Source organism: Taudactylus pleione, unplaced genomic scaffold, assembly GCF_031769625.1.
Source record: "Taudactylus pleione unplaced genomic scaffold, aTauple2 ptg000309l, whole genome shotgun sequence".
Taxonomy (NCBI): Eukaryota; Metazoa; Chordata; class Amphibia; order Anura; family Myobatrachidae; genus Taudactylus; species Taudactylus pleione.
In genome coordinates, this window is record NW_028284710.1 from 5,093,203 (window position 1) to 5,109,643 (window position 16,441).

A 16,441-nucleotide genomic window follows, 5' to 3' on the forward strand; every position below is an offset into this window, starting at 1 on the left:
ACATACAAGCTCCTATTCCACCTGCCAGTGTTCTAATGTGGCAGTGTCGGAGCTGCTGTCGAGACCCACAGTGGCCTTCGGCAGCCAGCATCCGTGTCTCAGGCTCATCGCTTCGTCCCTGGTCAGATTTCCCCCTCCTAATTAATGATGGGATGGAGCGACATTTAGTATGACAGCCACGACTGTCACTCTTAGGAAATCTCCGCGCCCTGCATATCATAGCAAGCAGTGCTGACAGGACAGCGTGGTCCTGCCATTTAACATCCTATATGGGCCGGCAGCTTAAGTAATGGCTGCTATTGCTATAGCATAGCAGTTCTCATTACCAGCCAGCGCTAGCGCATGGACTGACTGGATAACGGAGGCGGGGCTTAGAGGCATCGGGGTAACTCTGGGTTCAGACGAGAGGGTTTCAGGGCAGAGGAAATCGCTGCGTCCCATATGCTTCCATGACAGGCAGCGCTGTGCTGACACATTCTCAGCGCCGTTCATGGATCCGGGCAGTCCCCTGTCAGGCTTCCCTTTCTGCTTAATAAGCTAAGGAGCCTAATAAATCTAGGAGTCAGCTTAAATGTTTAGGAGCCAGACCATCGACAATGAACAAAATATATGACAACTGGTATAGACCACCCCTTTGATTGGATTTTGCATATGCACCAAGCCCCGCAATTCAATGCATTCTGGGGCTTGGATGCAGAGACCCTATAGACGCCAATGGGCTTCTATTCGGAGAATGCTGTGAGACGGAACCAATCAGATCCCTCCCAGCATCCCCATGGCGCGTGTGTCATTCTGCGCATGCTGTGACCCAGAGGTCTCTCATTCGCAAAGGACAGCTCTTACCGACAGAGCTGTCCTTTGTGATTTTGTTCATGCATACCGGCGTAATTAACGCCAGCATGCATGTGAAGGGTGGTGGTATGCATCACATCCCGAATGCGATGTGTCATGCATCCCACCCAGTATATCCCAAATTTATATTATGCCACACAGTATGCCCCAAATTCATATTATGAGCACACAGTAGTGCCCTCCTTTCAGTTCTGCACACAGTAGAGACCCAAGCACAAGTGCCACACATGAGTTCCTTAAACACAAATGCCCCCAATTCAGTGTGCCACACAGGAGTACCTCTAAATTAATAACAATACTATAGTGGGAGGTCATTGTAATGAAACCACATACTCACCAACTTTGTACAGCTCCCTGGAGAACACTTTCTTCCACTCCAATCAACCGTGCTGCAGCTCCCTTGTGGTCACTATCTTCATCTGCTTCAGCTAACCGAAGATCACTGTGCTCCATACCGATAGTAATGCAGCTCTGCATGGTCACTGTCCTCCTCAACGCCGGTAATGATTCAGCACCCCTGTGAACACACTCCTCCTCACTGGCAGTGTTGCGGCTCCCAACGTTAACTGTTCACCCCGCACCGGTAGTGATGCTGCTTCCTGGCTGTCACGCCCCTGGTGGTCACGGTCTTCCTCTGCTGCTGGCAGATCTTCAGCTCCTCGGGATCACACTCCTCTTCAGCGCAGGTAATAATTAAGCTCTCGGCGGTCACACTTCTCTACACTGCCTGGCTGCAGCTTCAGCGGTCAATCTCTACCTTCACGCCGGTAATGATCCACCGCCCATGGATAGAAGGAAGGTGCCACAGTGACTAATTATGGTGGGCTTGCATTCCTCCTTGTGATAAGCCTGCAGTATTCTAACCACCAATAGGAAAGATTTGTACTTTTTTTTTTAATTAGCTTTATTTTACACAGTACCTGGCTCATGTAAAATCTGGTCACTAGGACTAAAGTTTCAGTCGCCATGGCGACCTTGCCCCTGGGATTTGTCGAGCCCTGAGCTAAGGGGTCACATGCCTAGAACACTATGGGGAACGCTAGTACCGGGACTGGTGGCGGGGCCTAGCTCAGTAAAGTCCCCGGGCCTCATGTTGTACATGCAGCGTGGGCCACTTGGCTCGCCTTAATCTTGTCCTACGCTCGCTAGCAGCTTACAGATCCAAGCTGTTTAGGTATGAGAGAGACCAAACAATAAGGGTCTGTCTGGTCTGTGACTCAGTCAGCAAACTCCAGCTCCATTCATAACATGACCCGAGTTTGAACCCCAGTCAGGTCAGGTGCTTAACGCAGCGCCAGCCTCTACATGATGGTGCTCATTATCATATGCTTCTTAGGTGGTGCAGGCAATGCCGCTTTCCCGTATTACCCTGAATAGCGTTGCAGCGGCTTAATCCAGCTCTACAGCCCTGTATTCCTCATCCACAAGACTCCTTCCATGTTTGCACGCACCCCTACTGTGATGCCACTGGGACATATAGTAGCTGTCGCTACACGTTTTCATCTACATTTTTTATTTTGAACTCTTAATTGAAATAGTAAAATATCCCATGGCTCAGCCTGTAAGGAGGTGAACGTGTTCAGGTGACACAGGTTCAGATCCCTGTCACCTCAGAATTTACAAGTAGATACTGCTGTGGTTGCTCCTCTTCCAGCAGTTACCCTGTAGTTAACATTTCTGCCTCACAGCAATAGGTTTATGCCTGTGGTCTGGGGTTCTATGCAATTCACCACTTTTTTTATTATTGACAAGGGTCCCCACTACATTAGGGGTTTCCACTATTTTAGGGAGGGGGCATTATGTGGAGTAGCAGACTCCATCGGCAAGGTAACTGACCACAAAGCATGAAGGTTATAAGTTCGTATCTTAGCTATTACTGTATACTGCGAGGATCAGCCCCCATATTTTAAGGATGGCACATAGGTGTGATGATACTGTAACTATGTGAAGGATCTTTATTAGAATGTATCTAGAATGGGACCTGGCGGGCCAGCTCACAGTACACATAGCAAAATCCAAGTGGTGTCGATTTAAACATGACCGCACAGCTGGTTTAATGGTTAGCATTACGGCCTCACTAGACTGAGGTATTGGGTTCAATTCCCATTATGGTCCTAACTGTGTGGAGTTTATATATTCTCCCTGTGTTTCCGTGGTCTTCCTCCTGGTTCTCCGGATTCTGGCCACATTCCAAAATAGTGCATAGGTTATCTATATCAGCCACTGTAGCCTAGTGGATTGACAATGGAATACATCTGCAAAAGACTAGGGTTCAAGACCCACACCAATAGTCTCAAATGACAATCCATTTAGACCCCTTAATAGTGTGTATGTATGTATGTATATATATGGCACTTCCCTCCTTCGGGGGGGATCAGTATATCGTGTGGAATTACTAGAGCGAAGAGACTGCTGGTCCCCTCTGTGTTTTCATGGTTACCTATGAACAAGTCACAGTATCCTTTAAACTGGAACATATTAGGAGTTCGTCTAGCATCGCTTACGATAGACTCCTTGTAGAGGGGACTACATATAATTTGTTACATGGTAATAGTTGGTCTCTCTGTTTGCGCAGTCTAAACAACTTAGGTGTATGTATATATGTTTTTACATGCATGTCTTATTTACAGTAGATATGTTCATCTCAAGGGAAGCACTCTCTGGTTACTGGGCTGTTTAGTTGGGTTATCTCCTAGCCCAGTTCCCTTGGACTTAGTGGTTTTCTCCTCCCACATGTGTACAGGAGATTCTAGTTTGTGCTGTTCTCATTGTGGATCATACAGTGCGGTCCTTGGGGTGATCATACAGATCTCTACTAACACCTCTGCTAGTTTCTACACAGGGTGTTCTATGTCTCCCGCTGTTCCAGTCTAAAGACCAAGATATGGAGGTTATGTCAGATGGCTCACAGAGAAATGTTGCTTTAGGGGCCGACGTCTGCAACATGGATCACGGGTCAGTACAACCCTACAGAACGACCAGGTGGCCCATGGTTGATTGCAGGTAAGACTACTTTTTTCTGAACTACACTCTTAACAGAGTTCCCTTTCAAGGGGTCACAGGTTCGCTATTTCTCTTCAGTTCATCTGTGCTCTCTTTTGAGTGTATAAAGTCTATTACATCGGTGACTTCCCCGGTTTGGGGAAGATCCTTAGGGGTCTTCTCTCTATCAAGGTCTTCTGACTCTCTCTCCTTTGGGGGAGAGGTATCTTTGTCCAGCTCTGGCGTCACTATGACTTCCTATAGGTAGTCCTCTAAACCTCATTGGAGTTATATTCACTATCGACCGCATATTATTTCTTCGGGTCATTGGTCCCATCCAACTTTGCAGGTATGTTGGTTTATTTCTACCATGGTCGTTTGTTACCTCCGACTGGGAACGATATGCGTTGTCTGACATGCACTGTGCATTTGTAGCTCCTACCAACATTCTAAAAAATAAAAACTCCTTTACATGTGTCTGTTGTACGATTCTGCCAGCAGTACTGGAGTCACCAGTTCCTGTTTTTAATGTTGGTATTCAGGGAACTGTCAGGGTTCATCCTGTAGTTTTCTCTTCGGAAGTTGCTCCAAGGGTTCTCACTACCTAACTAGTTAGACAGGCGGTGATACGCTCTTCCCAGAGCAGGGGGTAGCTTGCGGGGCTGCTCCAGGTGGCGCCTGTTGTTGATGCCCTCCACTTTCCTTTTTCAGACTGAGCTATGGGAAAGTGGTGGTCAGCTGTGTAGTAAGTTGCTACATTAACTCACCTCTTCTCGGCCATCAAATATGTAAATTTTTCTTTTATTTACTTCATAATGCCCAATTCCCTGGTTACGCTTTGTGGTGCCCTTCGGGTTTTGTCCTATTGTTCCCGACTCTCAGTTCTTGGTTCTTAGCATGGTCTTATCCTGTTCTTGGTCCCCTTTGCGGACGAGGGATTAACTCCTCCTCTTATGAGTGTGCTAGTGATCCTAGCTGAAAAACGCTAAATTGTCTGCTTCCTCTCATTGAGATCCAGTAGCATGGGCTCTCGGTTTTATCTTACAACTCCGAGATAGTTATCTTGTTGACTCTGGCTTGCCTGGTGCAGTTTGATTCTCCGATTTTGGTGGTTTGTGCAGATGACCTCTGCCGCTACTAGTGGGCTGAAACTTGTACAACAGGTTTTCTGTTATCCCTTGCTTTATTACAGTTTCCATAATGGTGTGGTTATTGCAGATATGCCCCTGAGGCACCAGGGTCTCTTGGATTGAAGCTTGGGGAGGAGACAGGTTTGTTTCTTCTTGTTCCTTGTCTCCAGGCGGAAACTTATGCTATTTTTCGAAGGGGAGTTTTATTCTTCTAGAGGCAAATTACTGCTTTTTCAGTTTTCTTTTGTAACCAGGTTTCACACTCTATAGGCAGTTATGCTCCAGTCTTATGGGACTTTCCTACGGACCAGCTGTTTTTTCTCTTGGATTTTCTTCCTTCCACTGGGATTGGATGACAATCTAGACATCTCTACCATTGTTTGTTCGCTTCTTGGCCTTTTGGCTAAGATCAAGTGTAGTATCTGTTCTTTTCAGTTTAATATCTGATACGCCCCCTATTTGGGGACCATATATTAAATGGAATTTTACAACAGGTAGATGGAAGAAGAGCTTGCTCTGTCCACTCCACGCCTTGACCTGGTATTGCAGTACTTCCAGGACAGGTGCAAATCCTGTGACTCAGAGGATTATATTTTCACTGTCTTCAATGGTTGTAGGATTTTTGTGTACAGGGTATGCACACTCATTCCTTGTGAGTGCTCTTTAGGGTTCTTCTCGGGGTTAACCGGTGCTCCGGAATCCTTTTCAAGTGGATCCGGTCGCAATCTTGGTCATTTTCCCCTCATTCTGTACTGCAGTAGGATTCTCTTGGTCTGCCTAGTGTGGAGGTTTTGTTCCTCTCTTTGCTCTACGTCTGCTCGGTCCTTTGTTTTTAAGGGGATTCTCCCAGAGGACTAGTCGTAGTCATTTGGTGGACAAGTTTCAACCTTCTTTTGAGTGATGCAGGTTCCTATTTCTTCTCTGCTTCACCCAGCATGTGTCGATTCTCTTCCTGTTGTGATTTACTTTTTTGTCTTCTTTTGACCAGTCTTGGTAGGTCCTGGGATTCTGCAGATTCTCAGCACTTTCCACAAGGGAGATTTGCTTTGGGACGCGCCCATTGTATATGCTCCAGTATACCCTAGTGGATGAAGGAGAAAATAGGATTTTGGTACTTACCGATAAATCCCTTTCTCCCATTCCATAGGGGACACTGGATGCCCTCCCAGCGCTTTTTTTTCTGTAGTACTTTTTAGACGGTTGCAAATGCATTGCGTTCTCTACTGCATATTGTTGTTGCAGTTTTGTTGCTGATTAGGTTCTTGAACCTTTTTTCCTTGTTGGTTCCTCCTTAATCTTAACTGAGCTCGGTGGGGTATAGAGGGGGAGGAGCCAATTTCAGTTCTAAGGAATTCTTACAGTTCTTCTCTACTCATCCACCTGTCTGTACCCTCTACTCATCCACCCCAGTGTATATGCTCCAGTGTACCATATAGAATAGGAGAAAGGGATATATCGGTGAGTACTGAAATCCTATTTTATACTGTTCATCTTCAGTGTGGATAGTACCTTCTCTTAGCCTGCAGGTGGCACTGTTGTTTTACAGTTTGACAAGAGGCTTAAGCTGTGTATACATCAGAAATATATCTGTAGATGATGGTTGTTCATACAGACTGAACAACTGTCATCTGGCCACGGGTCCCATTGGTTGAGAGTCGCGTCACGCCCCTCTCCCCGTGGCCCCTGCTGCAAGTGTATGGGCGGTCGTCTGACCGCCCGTACACACAGCACGATGCCCCAATATATCTGCAGATATATTTGGAATTGGCTGTGCAGCAGAGCCGACGCGATATGTCTGTGAACGACGGCGTTCAGACATATGGCTGGTACACACTGGCCGACGGGCACACGATATATTGGCCAATCAGTTGATCGGCCAATGTATCTGCCAGTGTGTACACAGCATTACTCTATTACTAAAGTTTGACCAAAAAAAAAAGGTGGCATATATTGACGTCTGTCAATGTTTTTATTTGTTTTTTTAAATGACAATAATAAGAAAGTAAATGGAGTATTTATTTTTTTTTTTCAGAACACGAAATGCACTTTTACCACTGAATGCCTTGCTACGTTCAGTTAAAATACTCTAGTGTCTGACAGCATAAGGATAAAATCACTGCTTTGATAACCTAACAGCTATTGAGCATTCTGCTCAGGAACTGTTTAAATTAGTATAAGCTCTGTTTCCCAGTGCTAGCTAGAATCAGTCATTTTTACAAGATATACGGTACATCATTATTGTGGGGCAAGGACCAGTAAAAATACAATTTAAAGGATAACACAAGTGAAATATGATTACATTAAACCACTCTGTGTGACATGGGGGCATTTGGCAAAGGTGTCATGCACAGATGCAGAAAAAATGCTCCAACCCACCCCCAATGTTTGCATGCCCGCCCTAGTTTTCAGTCCTCTTACTTGCAATATAAAAGTAAAGAAAGCTAAATACACACTGCATACATACAATTTATCAAGAACGCAAACCTTCAGTCCCTTCAACAAAGAACAGCAATATATTGTATAGTAAGTATAATAGACATAATTTAATTCAATATTTTGGTGCTGAACACCATTATCAGGACATAAATATAAGTGAGAGCACATCCATAATAAATAATCAAATAACATGTCTCGCTGCTCCAACCCACACAGCATATTTAAAAACTAAGAGAAATCTGCAATAAATTCAAATTCTTGAAGCTTTATATAGATAAGCATCTGTTAAGTGCCTGTCCATTATGAGACATGGAAAACACATTATACAGTTGTGTTTGGCAATGTGAAGATAGATGGTGATAGTGAGCCTTAGATTCTGTAGGGTGCTGGAGGGATCCACCCACACCGGGAAGAAAAGGGAGGTGTGACCACACCTAAGGGCTGCCTTTTGTACAGAGCCCAGGTGAGGCTGAGAACACAGACCAGTCAGGCTGCCAGAGGAGACCGTCTAAGTGGGACTGTGGCAGCTGTAAAACCCAGTGTGCCTGGGGGCCAGGAGGCCAGTATCCAGACCTGCGAGGCATGGATGACCACCAATCTCTGATAGTTTGTTTGTGTGATGCTATAGCAGCCAAGTTGCAGGCCAGGAGGCCAGTGTCCATACTTGCAGGGGGCAAGGAGGACCAATAGAGACTTTGTGGAAGCCAAGCCAGGCGGCCCTGACTATACATATGAGAGACAGGACTACAAGAGATTGCGTTATGTTTGAAGACTAGCTTAGTTAGTTAGGGGTCAAAGGTGGTGCCCTGAATGGGGTCTAGGTTTTTCTTATTTTTGTTCCTGAATGCTGAAAGTAAAGCTCCATTTTATTTATTGAACCTGAAAGCTGTATGTGGACCCTTATTGTGCATCTAGACACTGCACCGCTGATCCCTCTACAGAGTTAATTACCCCAGGTCGTCGCACTATGCTAAAATACATCACATTAGACTGGTACCAGCAGTATAACCAAATAAGTAAAATATCATAGGATTAATGGCATTACCTCTTCATCAATTAGACAGAAAATGTATTATTACATCCAGGAAAGAGTGGCAGCAGCGTAGCTTCATTATTCCTCACAATGCAGAATGCGTTGGATTGTATTACCACCGCTGCTGACTGTTTTATCTGGTCATATTTTCATGCTGAACGTGTTGTGATCAGTGTTCTTTTAACTGGTTGTTGTAATGAGTAGGCACATTGGGCAAAATTTACTAAGCGGCGGGTTCTAAACCCCGACGGTTTGATGGCGGGTTTTATTCTGTTCTAAACCCCGGGGGTTTGCTGGCGGTTTTGCAGCGGTTTCTAAATGACAGCCCTGTTCTATTGTATTCTAAAATGTGTTTTGATGGCAGTTTTGCATCCGTTTTGGCCTTAGTAAATCTGCAGATAGCAAAACTGCAGTCAAAACACATTTTAGAAAATAATAGAACAGGGCTGTCCTTTAGAAACCGCTGCAAAACTGCCACCAAACCCACGGGGTTTAGAACAGAATAAAACCCGCCATCAAACCGTCGGGGTTTAAAACCTGTTGCCTAGTACATTTTGCCCATTGACTCATTTGTTCCTCTTATCAAAACCAACATACAGTATGGGCAAAATTTACTAAGCGGCGGTTTGACGGCGGTTTCTATTTTATTCTAAACCCCGGCGGTTTGGTGGTGGGTTCTATTCTGTTCTAAACCCCTGGGGTTTGGTGGCTGTTTTGCAGTGGTTTCTAAATGACAGCCCTGTTCTATTCTATTCTAAAATGTGTTTTGATGGCAGTTTTGCAACGGTTTTGGCCTTAGTAAATCTGCAGATAGCAAAACCGCCGCCAAACCACAGTCAAAACACATTTTAGAATAGAACAGGGCTGTCATTTAGAAACTGCTGCAAAACCGTCACCAAACCCCCGGGGTTTAGAATAGAATAGAAACCGCCACCAAACCGCCGGGGTTTAGAATAGAATAGAAACCACCATCAAACCGCCGTTTAGTACATTTTGCCCCAAATGTCTGTTTTATATCGCCGCTTTTGCATAGCTATCAAATATGATAGTGCTTTCTAATGAATATAATTAAGATGATTTAAATATAAATGTGTGCATTTTGCTATTATTTATCTGCTGCTCTGTTCACAGTCATGGTGGAATCGGATGTCTAATCGTTTCCGCAAGCTTAAACTGACCCAGACTCTGAGGCATGGGTTCTCTGCCAACCGTCTTGTACCTTTGACTGAAAATGCTAGTGCGTCTCTTGATTCAATGATGCGAACACCTTCACAGATGGACAACCCACGAAGACCAGACTCCACTACAGCCTGGACATCATCTACCACAGACAGCGGTGAGGCGATGCATGTAACACAGTATTTCACTTGTTGCTCAATAGAAGATGTCCATTTTGGCATTTATGGATTGCTTTTAGCCACATGGGGGGTGGTAACTTGAGCATCCTTAATCAAGTCAAATATACATGCACAATCCATCCCGACAGTATATGAAGCCAGCCCGCACACAGCTAATAGAAAAATAGCAGAAGACAGCAAAACAATGGTAGATCTAATGGTCATTTTGGTTCTCTTATGTTGCCTTCATGGAGGACTGCCACAATTACAAACCGAACATGCAAAGTCTAAATAGCAGATATGGTTAGTTACTCATCGGTATTAGTGAAAGATAGTTAGATATAGAACAATGATTTAAAAGCTCAACCTGCAAAATATTATTGAGCTACAGTATGCAGTAATCCAGTTATTTGCACAACCATGCTTGATTTCTTGATCTAAAAAATAATGAGAGGGAATGAATACCTTGATGACTTTAATAGTTTTGAAGAAAAAAAATCCTCTTTCTTCCTATTTGGAGACACTGGTAGATGGGTTATGAAGTAGGGAGGCTAAATAGTTAAATCTATTTCTTCTTCAGGGTCCATAGGACTCCACAAGAAGACATTGTGGTGTAGGTGGGACCTGGAGGACCAGATGCCAACAGCAAAGCTTTTCAATCCCAGGTTGCTCCAGTCCTTCCTCCTAAACCCCGCCCACAGCCTGAGGGCACTTCAGTTTCGTTGGTGTCCGGCAAGGAGCTGGACCACCATTATAACATGGGACTGCCTTATCAATCCAAGCTTTTTATTTCTACCAGAATGGTGAGCAACACCAGACTGTCCTCCGGATGTCTGTGCTGCCACCCCATTACCCCTCCGTGGTGTCGTGACACCAAGCCTGCGCTAGGTACTTCCGGCGGGGATCCGAGGGGAACTGGTTAGCAGGCTCCCCGGACCCCCAGACTGCAGCCCGGAATCCAGGGGACAGGTAAGGCGGAACCCCGTTCGCGGGGACCCACGTATTAGTGCAGTCTTGCCTCCGGTCTCAGGAGACAGACCGGAGGCGCTGATGTGGACACTGGTTCGTCCACTACTCCACTAGACCACTGGAGCATTAACATACTGGCGCAGAGGCATATTATTAAGGCCCGGTGGTTAACGTCAGCCAGGGAATATGGCGCCTTCTCTGCAGCCCCTCCCCCAGCTCAGGGCGCCATTCCACTGCGGTCCTGGTGTTCCCTGTGCTGCTCTTCCCTCACCCTCCAACACCCTCAGAGACGCGCGGCAGCCATTTTAGGCAAGCTGTCTCCGGGAATCGCTGGGTCCAGTCTCCCTGTATACCTCTCCCAAGGGCCAGGTAATACAGCGCTATATTCTACCAGCTGCGGTCTGTGTAGTTAATAGTGCCCATTGCAGACATGTAATGTCAGTTCTATCTATCCCTTTCTTCTGCTATACCCTGTGATACTAAGGTATGGATGGTCATTGTACCTCACACTTGCGAGGGCTATCACATACTTCATACCGCGTTACACACTACATTGTGCCGTATCTAATGCGGTTGCATGCTCCCTGGTGTCATACGTAGTGCTGTTGCACATTACCTTGTGCCATATATAGCGCTGTTGCATACTACATGATGCCATATATAGCGCTGTTGCATACTACATTGTACCATATATATGTGCAGGGCCCTCTACCCTCTTGTGCTTCTCCTTACTCTACCTTCATCTACTTCTGACTCTCTACCAGGGCACCTAACACTTGGATGCTTTGCATTGTTGCTTATCTGGGTGATATGGTTGCGAATGAAGCAATGTATATTATCCATGTCCTGTAGTGTTTTGTATTGTACTGTACTGTACTGAAAGTCACTGTAAATCAACCTATGTGTTTATATATTTTGTAAGGCGCTGCAGAACACTTGTGGCTCTATATAAATAAACAATAATAATAATATATAGCGCTGTTGCATTTTATATTGGGTCATATAGCATGACTGCACACTACATTGTGCCATATTTCACATACTGCAGGGTGTTCACTGCACTGTATCATTACTATGGCTGGCAGAGGAAAGAATAACAAACAGCCTCAAGATCTTGCCCCTAGTCTGTTGTCCTGTAACTCCTGCTCAGCGGGCTTAGCCCCAGAGGACTTCATTTAGGATGGGCTTTGCACTAATTGTACACAGCCCCACGTCCATCAGCCCCAGTGTCTCTCCCTCAGGACCCACCCTGGGCTGCCTTTTCACAGATGCTGGCAAAAATTACAGAACAGAAAGCGGTCCCCGTAGTGGCTCCCCCTGTGGGATGGCTACAGCAGGTACTCCCTGCAATCCTTTGCCTCCCCCATGGGTAGACGTGCTGTCTACCTCAGTACAGAGTGTGGCTACTACCTCTACAGCCTTGCAGCAAATGCTACAAAGGGAAAAGCCTTTACCTACTAAACCCTCTAAACGGGCTCTGTTATCCTCCCAGTCCACCCAGGTTTCCGATTCTGACATATCATATAGGGAGGCAGAAGACGCAGTCCTCTCTCACTCTGGCTCCGTCTCCGGAGAAGAGGAGCCGCCCTCTAAACTAGATATACCTGCTCTTCTCAGCTGTAAAATCCATTTTACAAATAGAAGAGGATAAACCCGCTCCTAAGAAAATGATTGCACTTTTAAAACGACAAAATGTAGTTTTACCAGAGTTCCCTCAATCAGACCAGTTATCTGATCACATGAGTAAAGCATGGAATATGCCTGGTAAAAGGTTTCAAATTCCAAACCTGTTCAGTTCCTTTTACCCACTTTCAGCTATTTGATTGCACTAAATGGGAAGTTCCCCCGGCGGTGGATTCTCGTGTAACTCGTTTGGGCAACGTGGCATTTTTCACCATTCATACTGCTACCTCCTTGAAGGAGACTACAGATAGACATATAGAAGCTAGTCATAAATCTATTTACTCTCTTACAGGGGCTATTACTCGTCCTGCTAGGCCTACGGCCTGGGTGGCGAAGGCCATTGAGAGTTGGGCAGAAGCCCTAGAAGAAACACTTCCCCCTGATGCTTCAAGGGAGCAACTCTTCTATGTATCTCACATTAGGGATGCAGCTTCCTACTTAGGATGAGGCAGCTATGGATACGGCTCTCCTGGCCTCCAGGATATCTGTCACTATGCTATTCTAATCTACTTGCAAAACCTAACCCCTCTACTCTTCAATATCGGATGGTAAATTTACATAAATATTAAGGACGAAAAATGAGCAACAAAAATAAAAAGAAAATATTAAGGCCACATTTAAAGCAAGGCAAAAAACTAATGACCATAGGCATGGCCTAGCTCTCCGGCCTAGACAATATATGGTTACTCCCACACATTAGAAAATATTAAAACATAAACCCCACACAGAATATAATGTAGCAGAAAGTCAGGATGTACAGATATAGGCATATAAATTCAACCACTTTGATTATACATTAATAGAAAAATATTTCCTTTCCTCTCCCCCCTCCTCTCCCTCCAAACAGAGAAACAGACATATAAAGTTTCAATAGTGAAGCAAAACAATATTGTAGATTCTAAAGTATTAATCAGGCCAGGTCTCAACCTCTTGTGAATAAATATAGAATAGAAAAGTCTCTGATAACAAGTCTCCGATCTTCATCAAAGTAGATAGGAAAGGAGAACAGATTTTAGCAACAATTGGTTTAGATTCAGAGAACCCAACAACTGAGGATTCCTCAAATTTGAATATATGCACAGGGAGTGAAGAAGATAAGTCCAAAGATCGGATTTGAACAGGCGTATTTAGATTTCCAGAACTTGAAAATGAAGGAGACGAAACATCATCGGAGCAGCCATCAAGTGCAGCAGAGGGTATCCAATATGCCACTTTCTGAGACTTAAAGGAGATCGGCCGATCAGTAACAGGTGTATCACCTCCTTCCAAAATGAGAACATGAGTCTCCATTTCAGTACACCGAGCCACATCTTGGGATAAACTACAACATAAAGATAAATCTTCTTGGAATCTCATCACTTGAGCCGCCAGCCTTGCTCCAGAATCAGTAACAGCTTTGAGGAGATGATCCATAATGGACAGATGGTAGTGCAGGACTTCAGGCGATATGAACCAGGATTTGCAGTGCAGTATATATAGATATATCACTGGGAGCTTTATATGTCCCACTGCACAAAAAATACCACACAGCCCAGCAGCTAATATCAGCAAGGCAGAGACAGTCAGAAATCACAGGAAAGTTATATCAGCAGGAATATCATAAATGCATCCACCCCAGGAAAGCAGACAGAGCAGGTAGAAGGATCTTCAGACACACATAGAACTTCCCTTGTACAGGACCAGAAATCCAAAGGATTACCAGATTAGACAGCACAGATCCTAGATGATTCTCCCTATTTTCAGTTGCAGTCCAGGCAATTAGATCTCTGTAATCACAGAGATTCTCAGGACAGGAATACTAGGTGCTTGCAGATATAAGCACCAGACAGAACTAATCAATGTCGATTACATTGATTATATGATCCAGTGTCTTAATAGTAATAGCAAGCCAGCAGAATTGCAGCAGTCCACAGCATTGACTCCCACCACCTTATATAATCAGGATTGGAACCAGTAGACACTGTAGAGTCTGTGGTGGATTCAGGATTAGCCAGAATAGAAATCCAAGATGGCGGCCGTCACCAGAGTTGTGACATAGGAGAACAAACAGCTCCCAGTACTCAGCAGCAGTCAGCCTCAGGGACTCCAGAATAGCTTTAGGACATGGAGGGGTAAGTAACCCAGCAGATACCACTGTCAACTCATGAGTGGGAGTCTCAGGATATTGGACTACGGATATAAGGGCCGGAGAGCTATGAAGCTAACCTCCTACACCATGCCCGTCCTGGCCACGCCCCGGGCCACTAGTGTTTACTGATGATGCGACAGAAGACAGGAGCAACCAGATGAATTCTGAAGTGTATTGGGATATACTGTCTGCTCAGATTCAGACAAATTCAGCAAAGTTGATTGGACGGCGATTCACAGTATAGATGGATAATGACCCAAACATACTGTGAAAGCAACCCAGGAGTTTTTTAAGGCAAAGAAATGGAATTTTCTGCAATGGCCGAGTCAATCAACTGATCTCAACCCGATCGAGCATACATTTCACTTGCTGAAGCCAAAACTAAAGGCACAAAGACACACAAACAATAGCTGAAGACATCTGCAGTAAAGGCCTGGCTAAGCATAACAAAGAATGAAAACTAGCATTTCCACCAATGGTTATCTTTTTGCAAAGGATTCTTGACAAAGTATTAAAAATGAACATTTTATTTATGATTATGCTAATGTGTCAAATTGCAACTGAGCTTCTGCCATTTTTGTTTATATTGATTAAAGAGTTGTTTTTTCACAGGAAGTGCCTTTTTTCATTCATTGTTACAGGTTGTTTCTTTGTTTTTCCAGCCCCGTCCAATGTTTTCTGGTATTGCCGCCCAGTCCTATTTATGTATGCACTGCCACTGAGCTATTATAAATAGACACAGGACACCTTTAGCGCTCTGTATACATATCTGACTTGCAGCACAATAGACTGCATTCATCCATGTTTTAAAACCTTTATTTACAAAGCGCCAGGAGTTTCTAGTAGTGATTTTTGTCTACTTTCAAGTGTTCAAATGTATATGGACCTAACTGTATATGTATGTAATCCAGAAAGTAAACCACCATTTTGCGCATTCCCGCTGCTCAGATCATTCACCCTCTCTGATTCATAGTACAGCGGTCTCCATAACCGTGCTGTTCTTGTTGTGTTTGGCAATGTCGTGCATTGTTAAAATGAACCCTACAATATAAAATCCTCTGGCTGTGAAGTGAGGAGTGTTATCGATTCTTGAATGTGCAGAAAGTGAGACATGCCAAACATTATCGTTAATTAAAGCAGGTTTTATGGTGATGTGAGAAAGTTGTGTGAAATGTTTACTAATGGACGAACAAACTTGCATGGCGAAGATAGACTGGGGACTCCCATCTCTTGTCACAGCTTTGGGTGGGAAGTTTTCGATCATTCACCCTTATAGTTCGGACCTTGCTCCAACAGATTTTCACCTTTTTACTAAGCCCAAAGAGTTCATGAGTGGAAAACATATTGGAAGTCATGATGAGTTGAAGCTTGACATCAACGACTGTTTCAATGGATTGGAGGCAGTTAAGTAAAACTAGGGGATTGTAACGTTTGTGGACAGATATGAAAAATTATTATATGAAGGAGGTGATTATGTAGAGAAATAGACAAAGGTTCTCTGTTTTAAAAAAAAAAAAACGGCTGTACTTTCTGAAACACCCTTGTGTGTGTATATGTATATAATGCCAAAAGTCATGGGATAGTACAGGGGTCTTCAAACTTTAAGACAGTGTGGGCCACATAAAAAATTCATCGAAGCCCGAGGACCACTAAGCTATACTGCGGTATTTAGACTCTGCCCCCTCCTCACACAATTATGTCCCATAACTGCCCCCTTCTACAATTTTAATTATGTCTCAGATCGGCCCCCCTCCTCCCACAAATATAATTATGCCCCATAACTGTCCATCCTCCTCCATTAATTATGTCAGATAGTTGCCCCCATCCTCAAACAATTATGTCCCATAGCTGCCCCCTCTGCAGTGCCCCAGTAGTGGTCCTCATTATGCCA

General features: G+C 44.5%; 1 protein-coding gene and 1 non-coding gene across 3 annotated transcripts in view; both read left to right on the forward strand.

The window, feature by feature from the left end:
- ANKS6 (ankyrin repeat and sterile alpha motif domain containing 6) overlaps positions 1–16,441 on the forward strand; it is a 153,432-nt gene that overhangs the window by 47,038 nt on the left and 89,953 nt on the right. For both annotated transcript variants that reach the window (XM_088442303.1, XM_088442302.1), the window contains exon 7: positions 9,565–9,769. In XM_088442303.1, coding sequence (XP_088298429.1) covers positions 9,565–9,769 — 205 coding nt within the window. The remainder of the gene's footprint in view (positions 1–9,564; positions 9,770–16,441) is intronic.
- On the forward strand, positions 5,348–5,538 carry LOC148511380 (U2 spliceosomal RNA). The gene has a single exon (XR_015868744.1). It is a non-coding gene; the product is annotated as a U2 spliceosomal RNA (small nuclear RNA).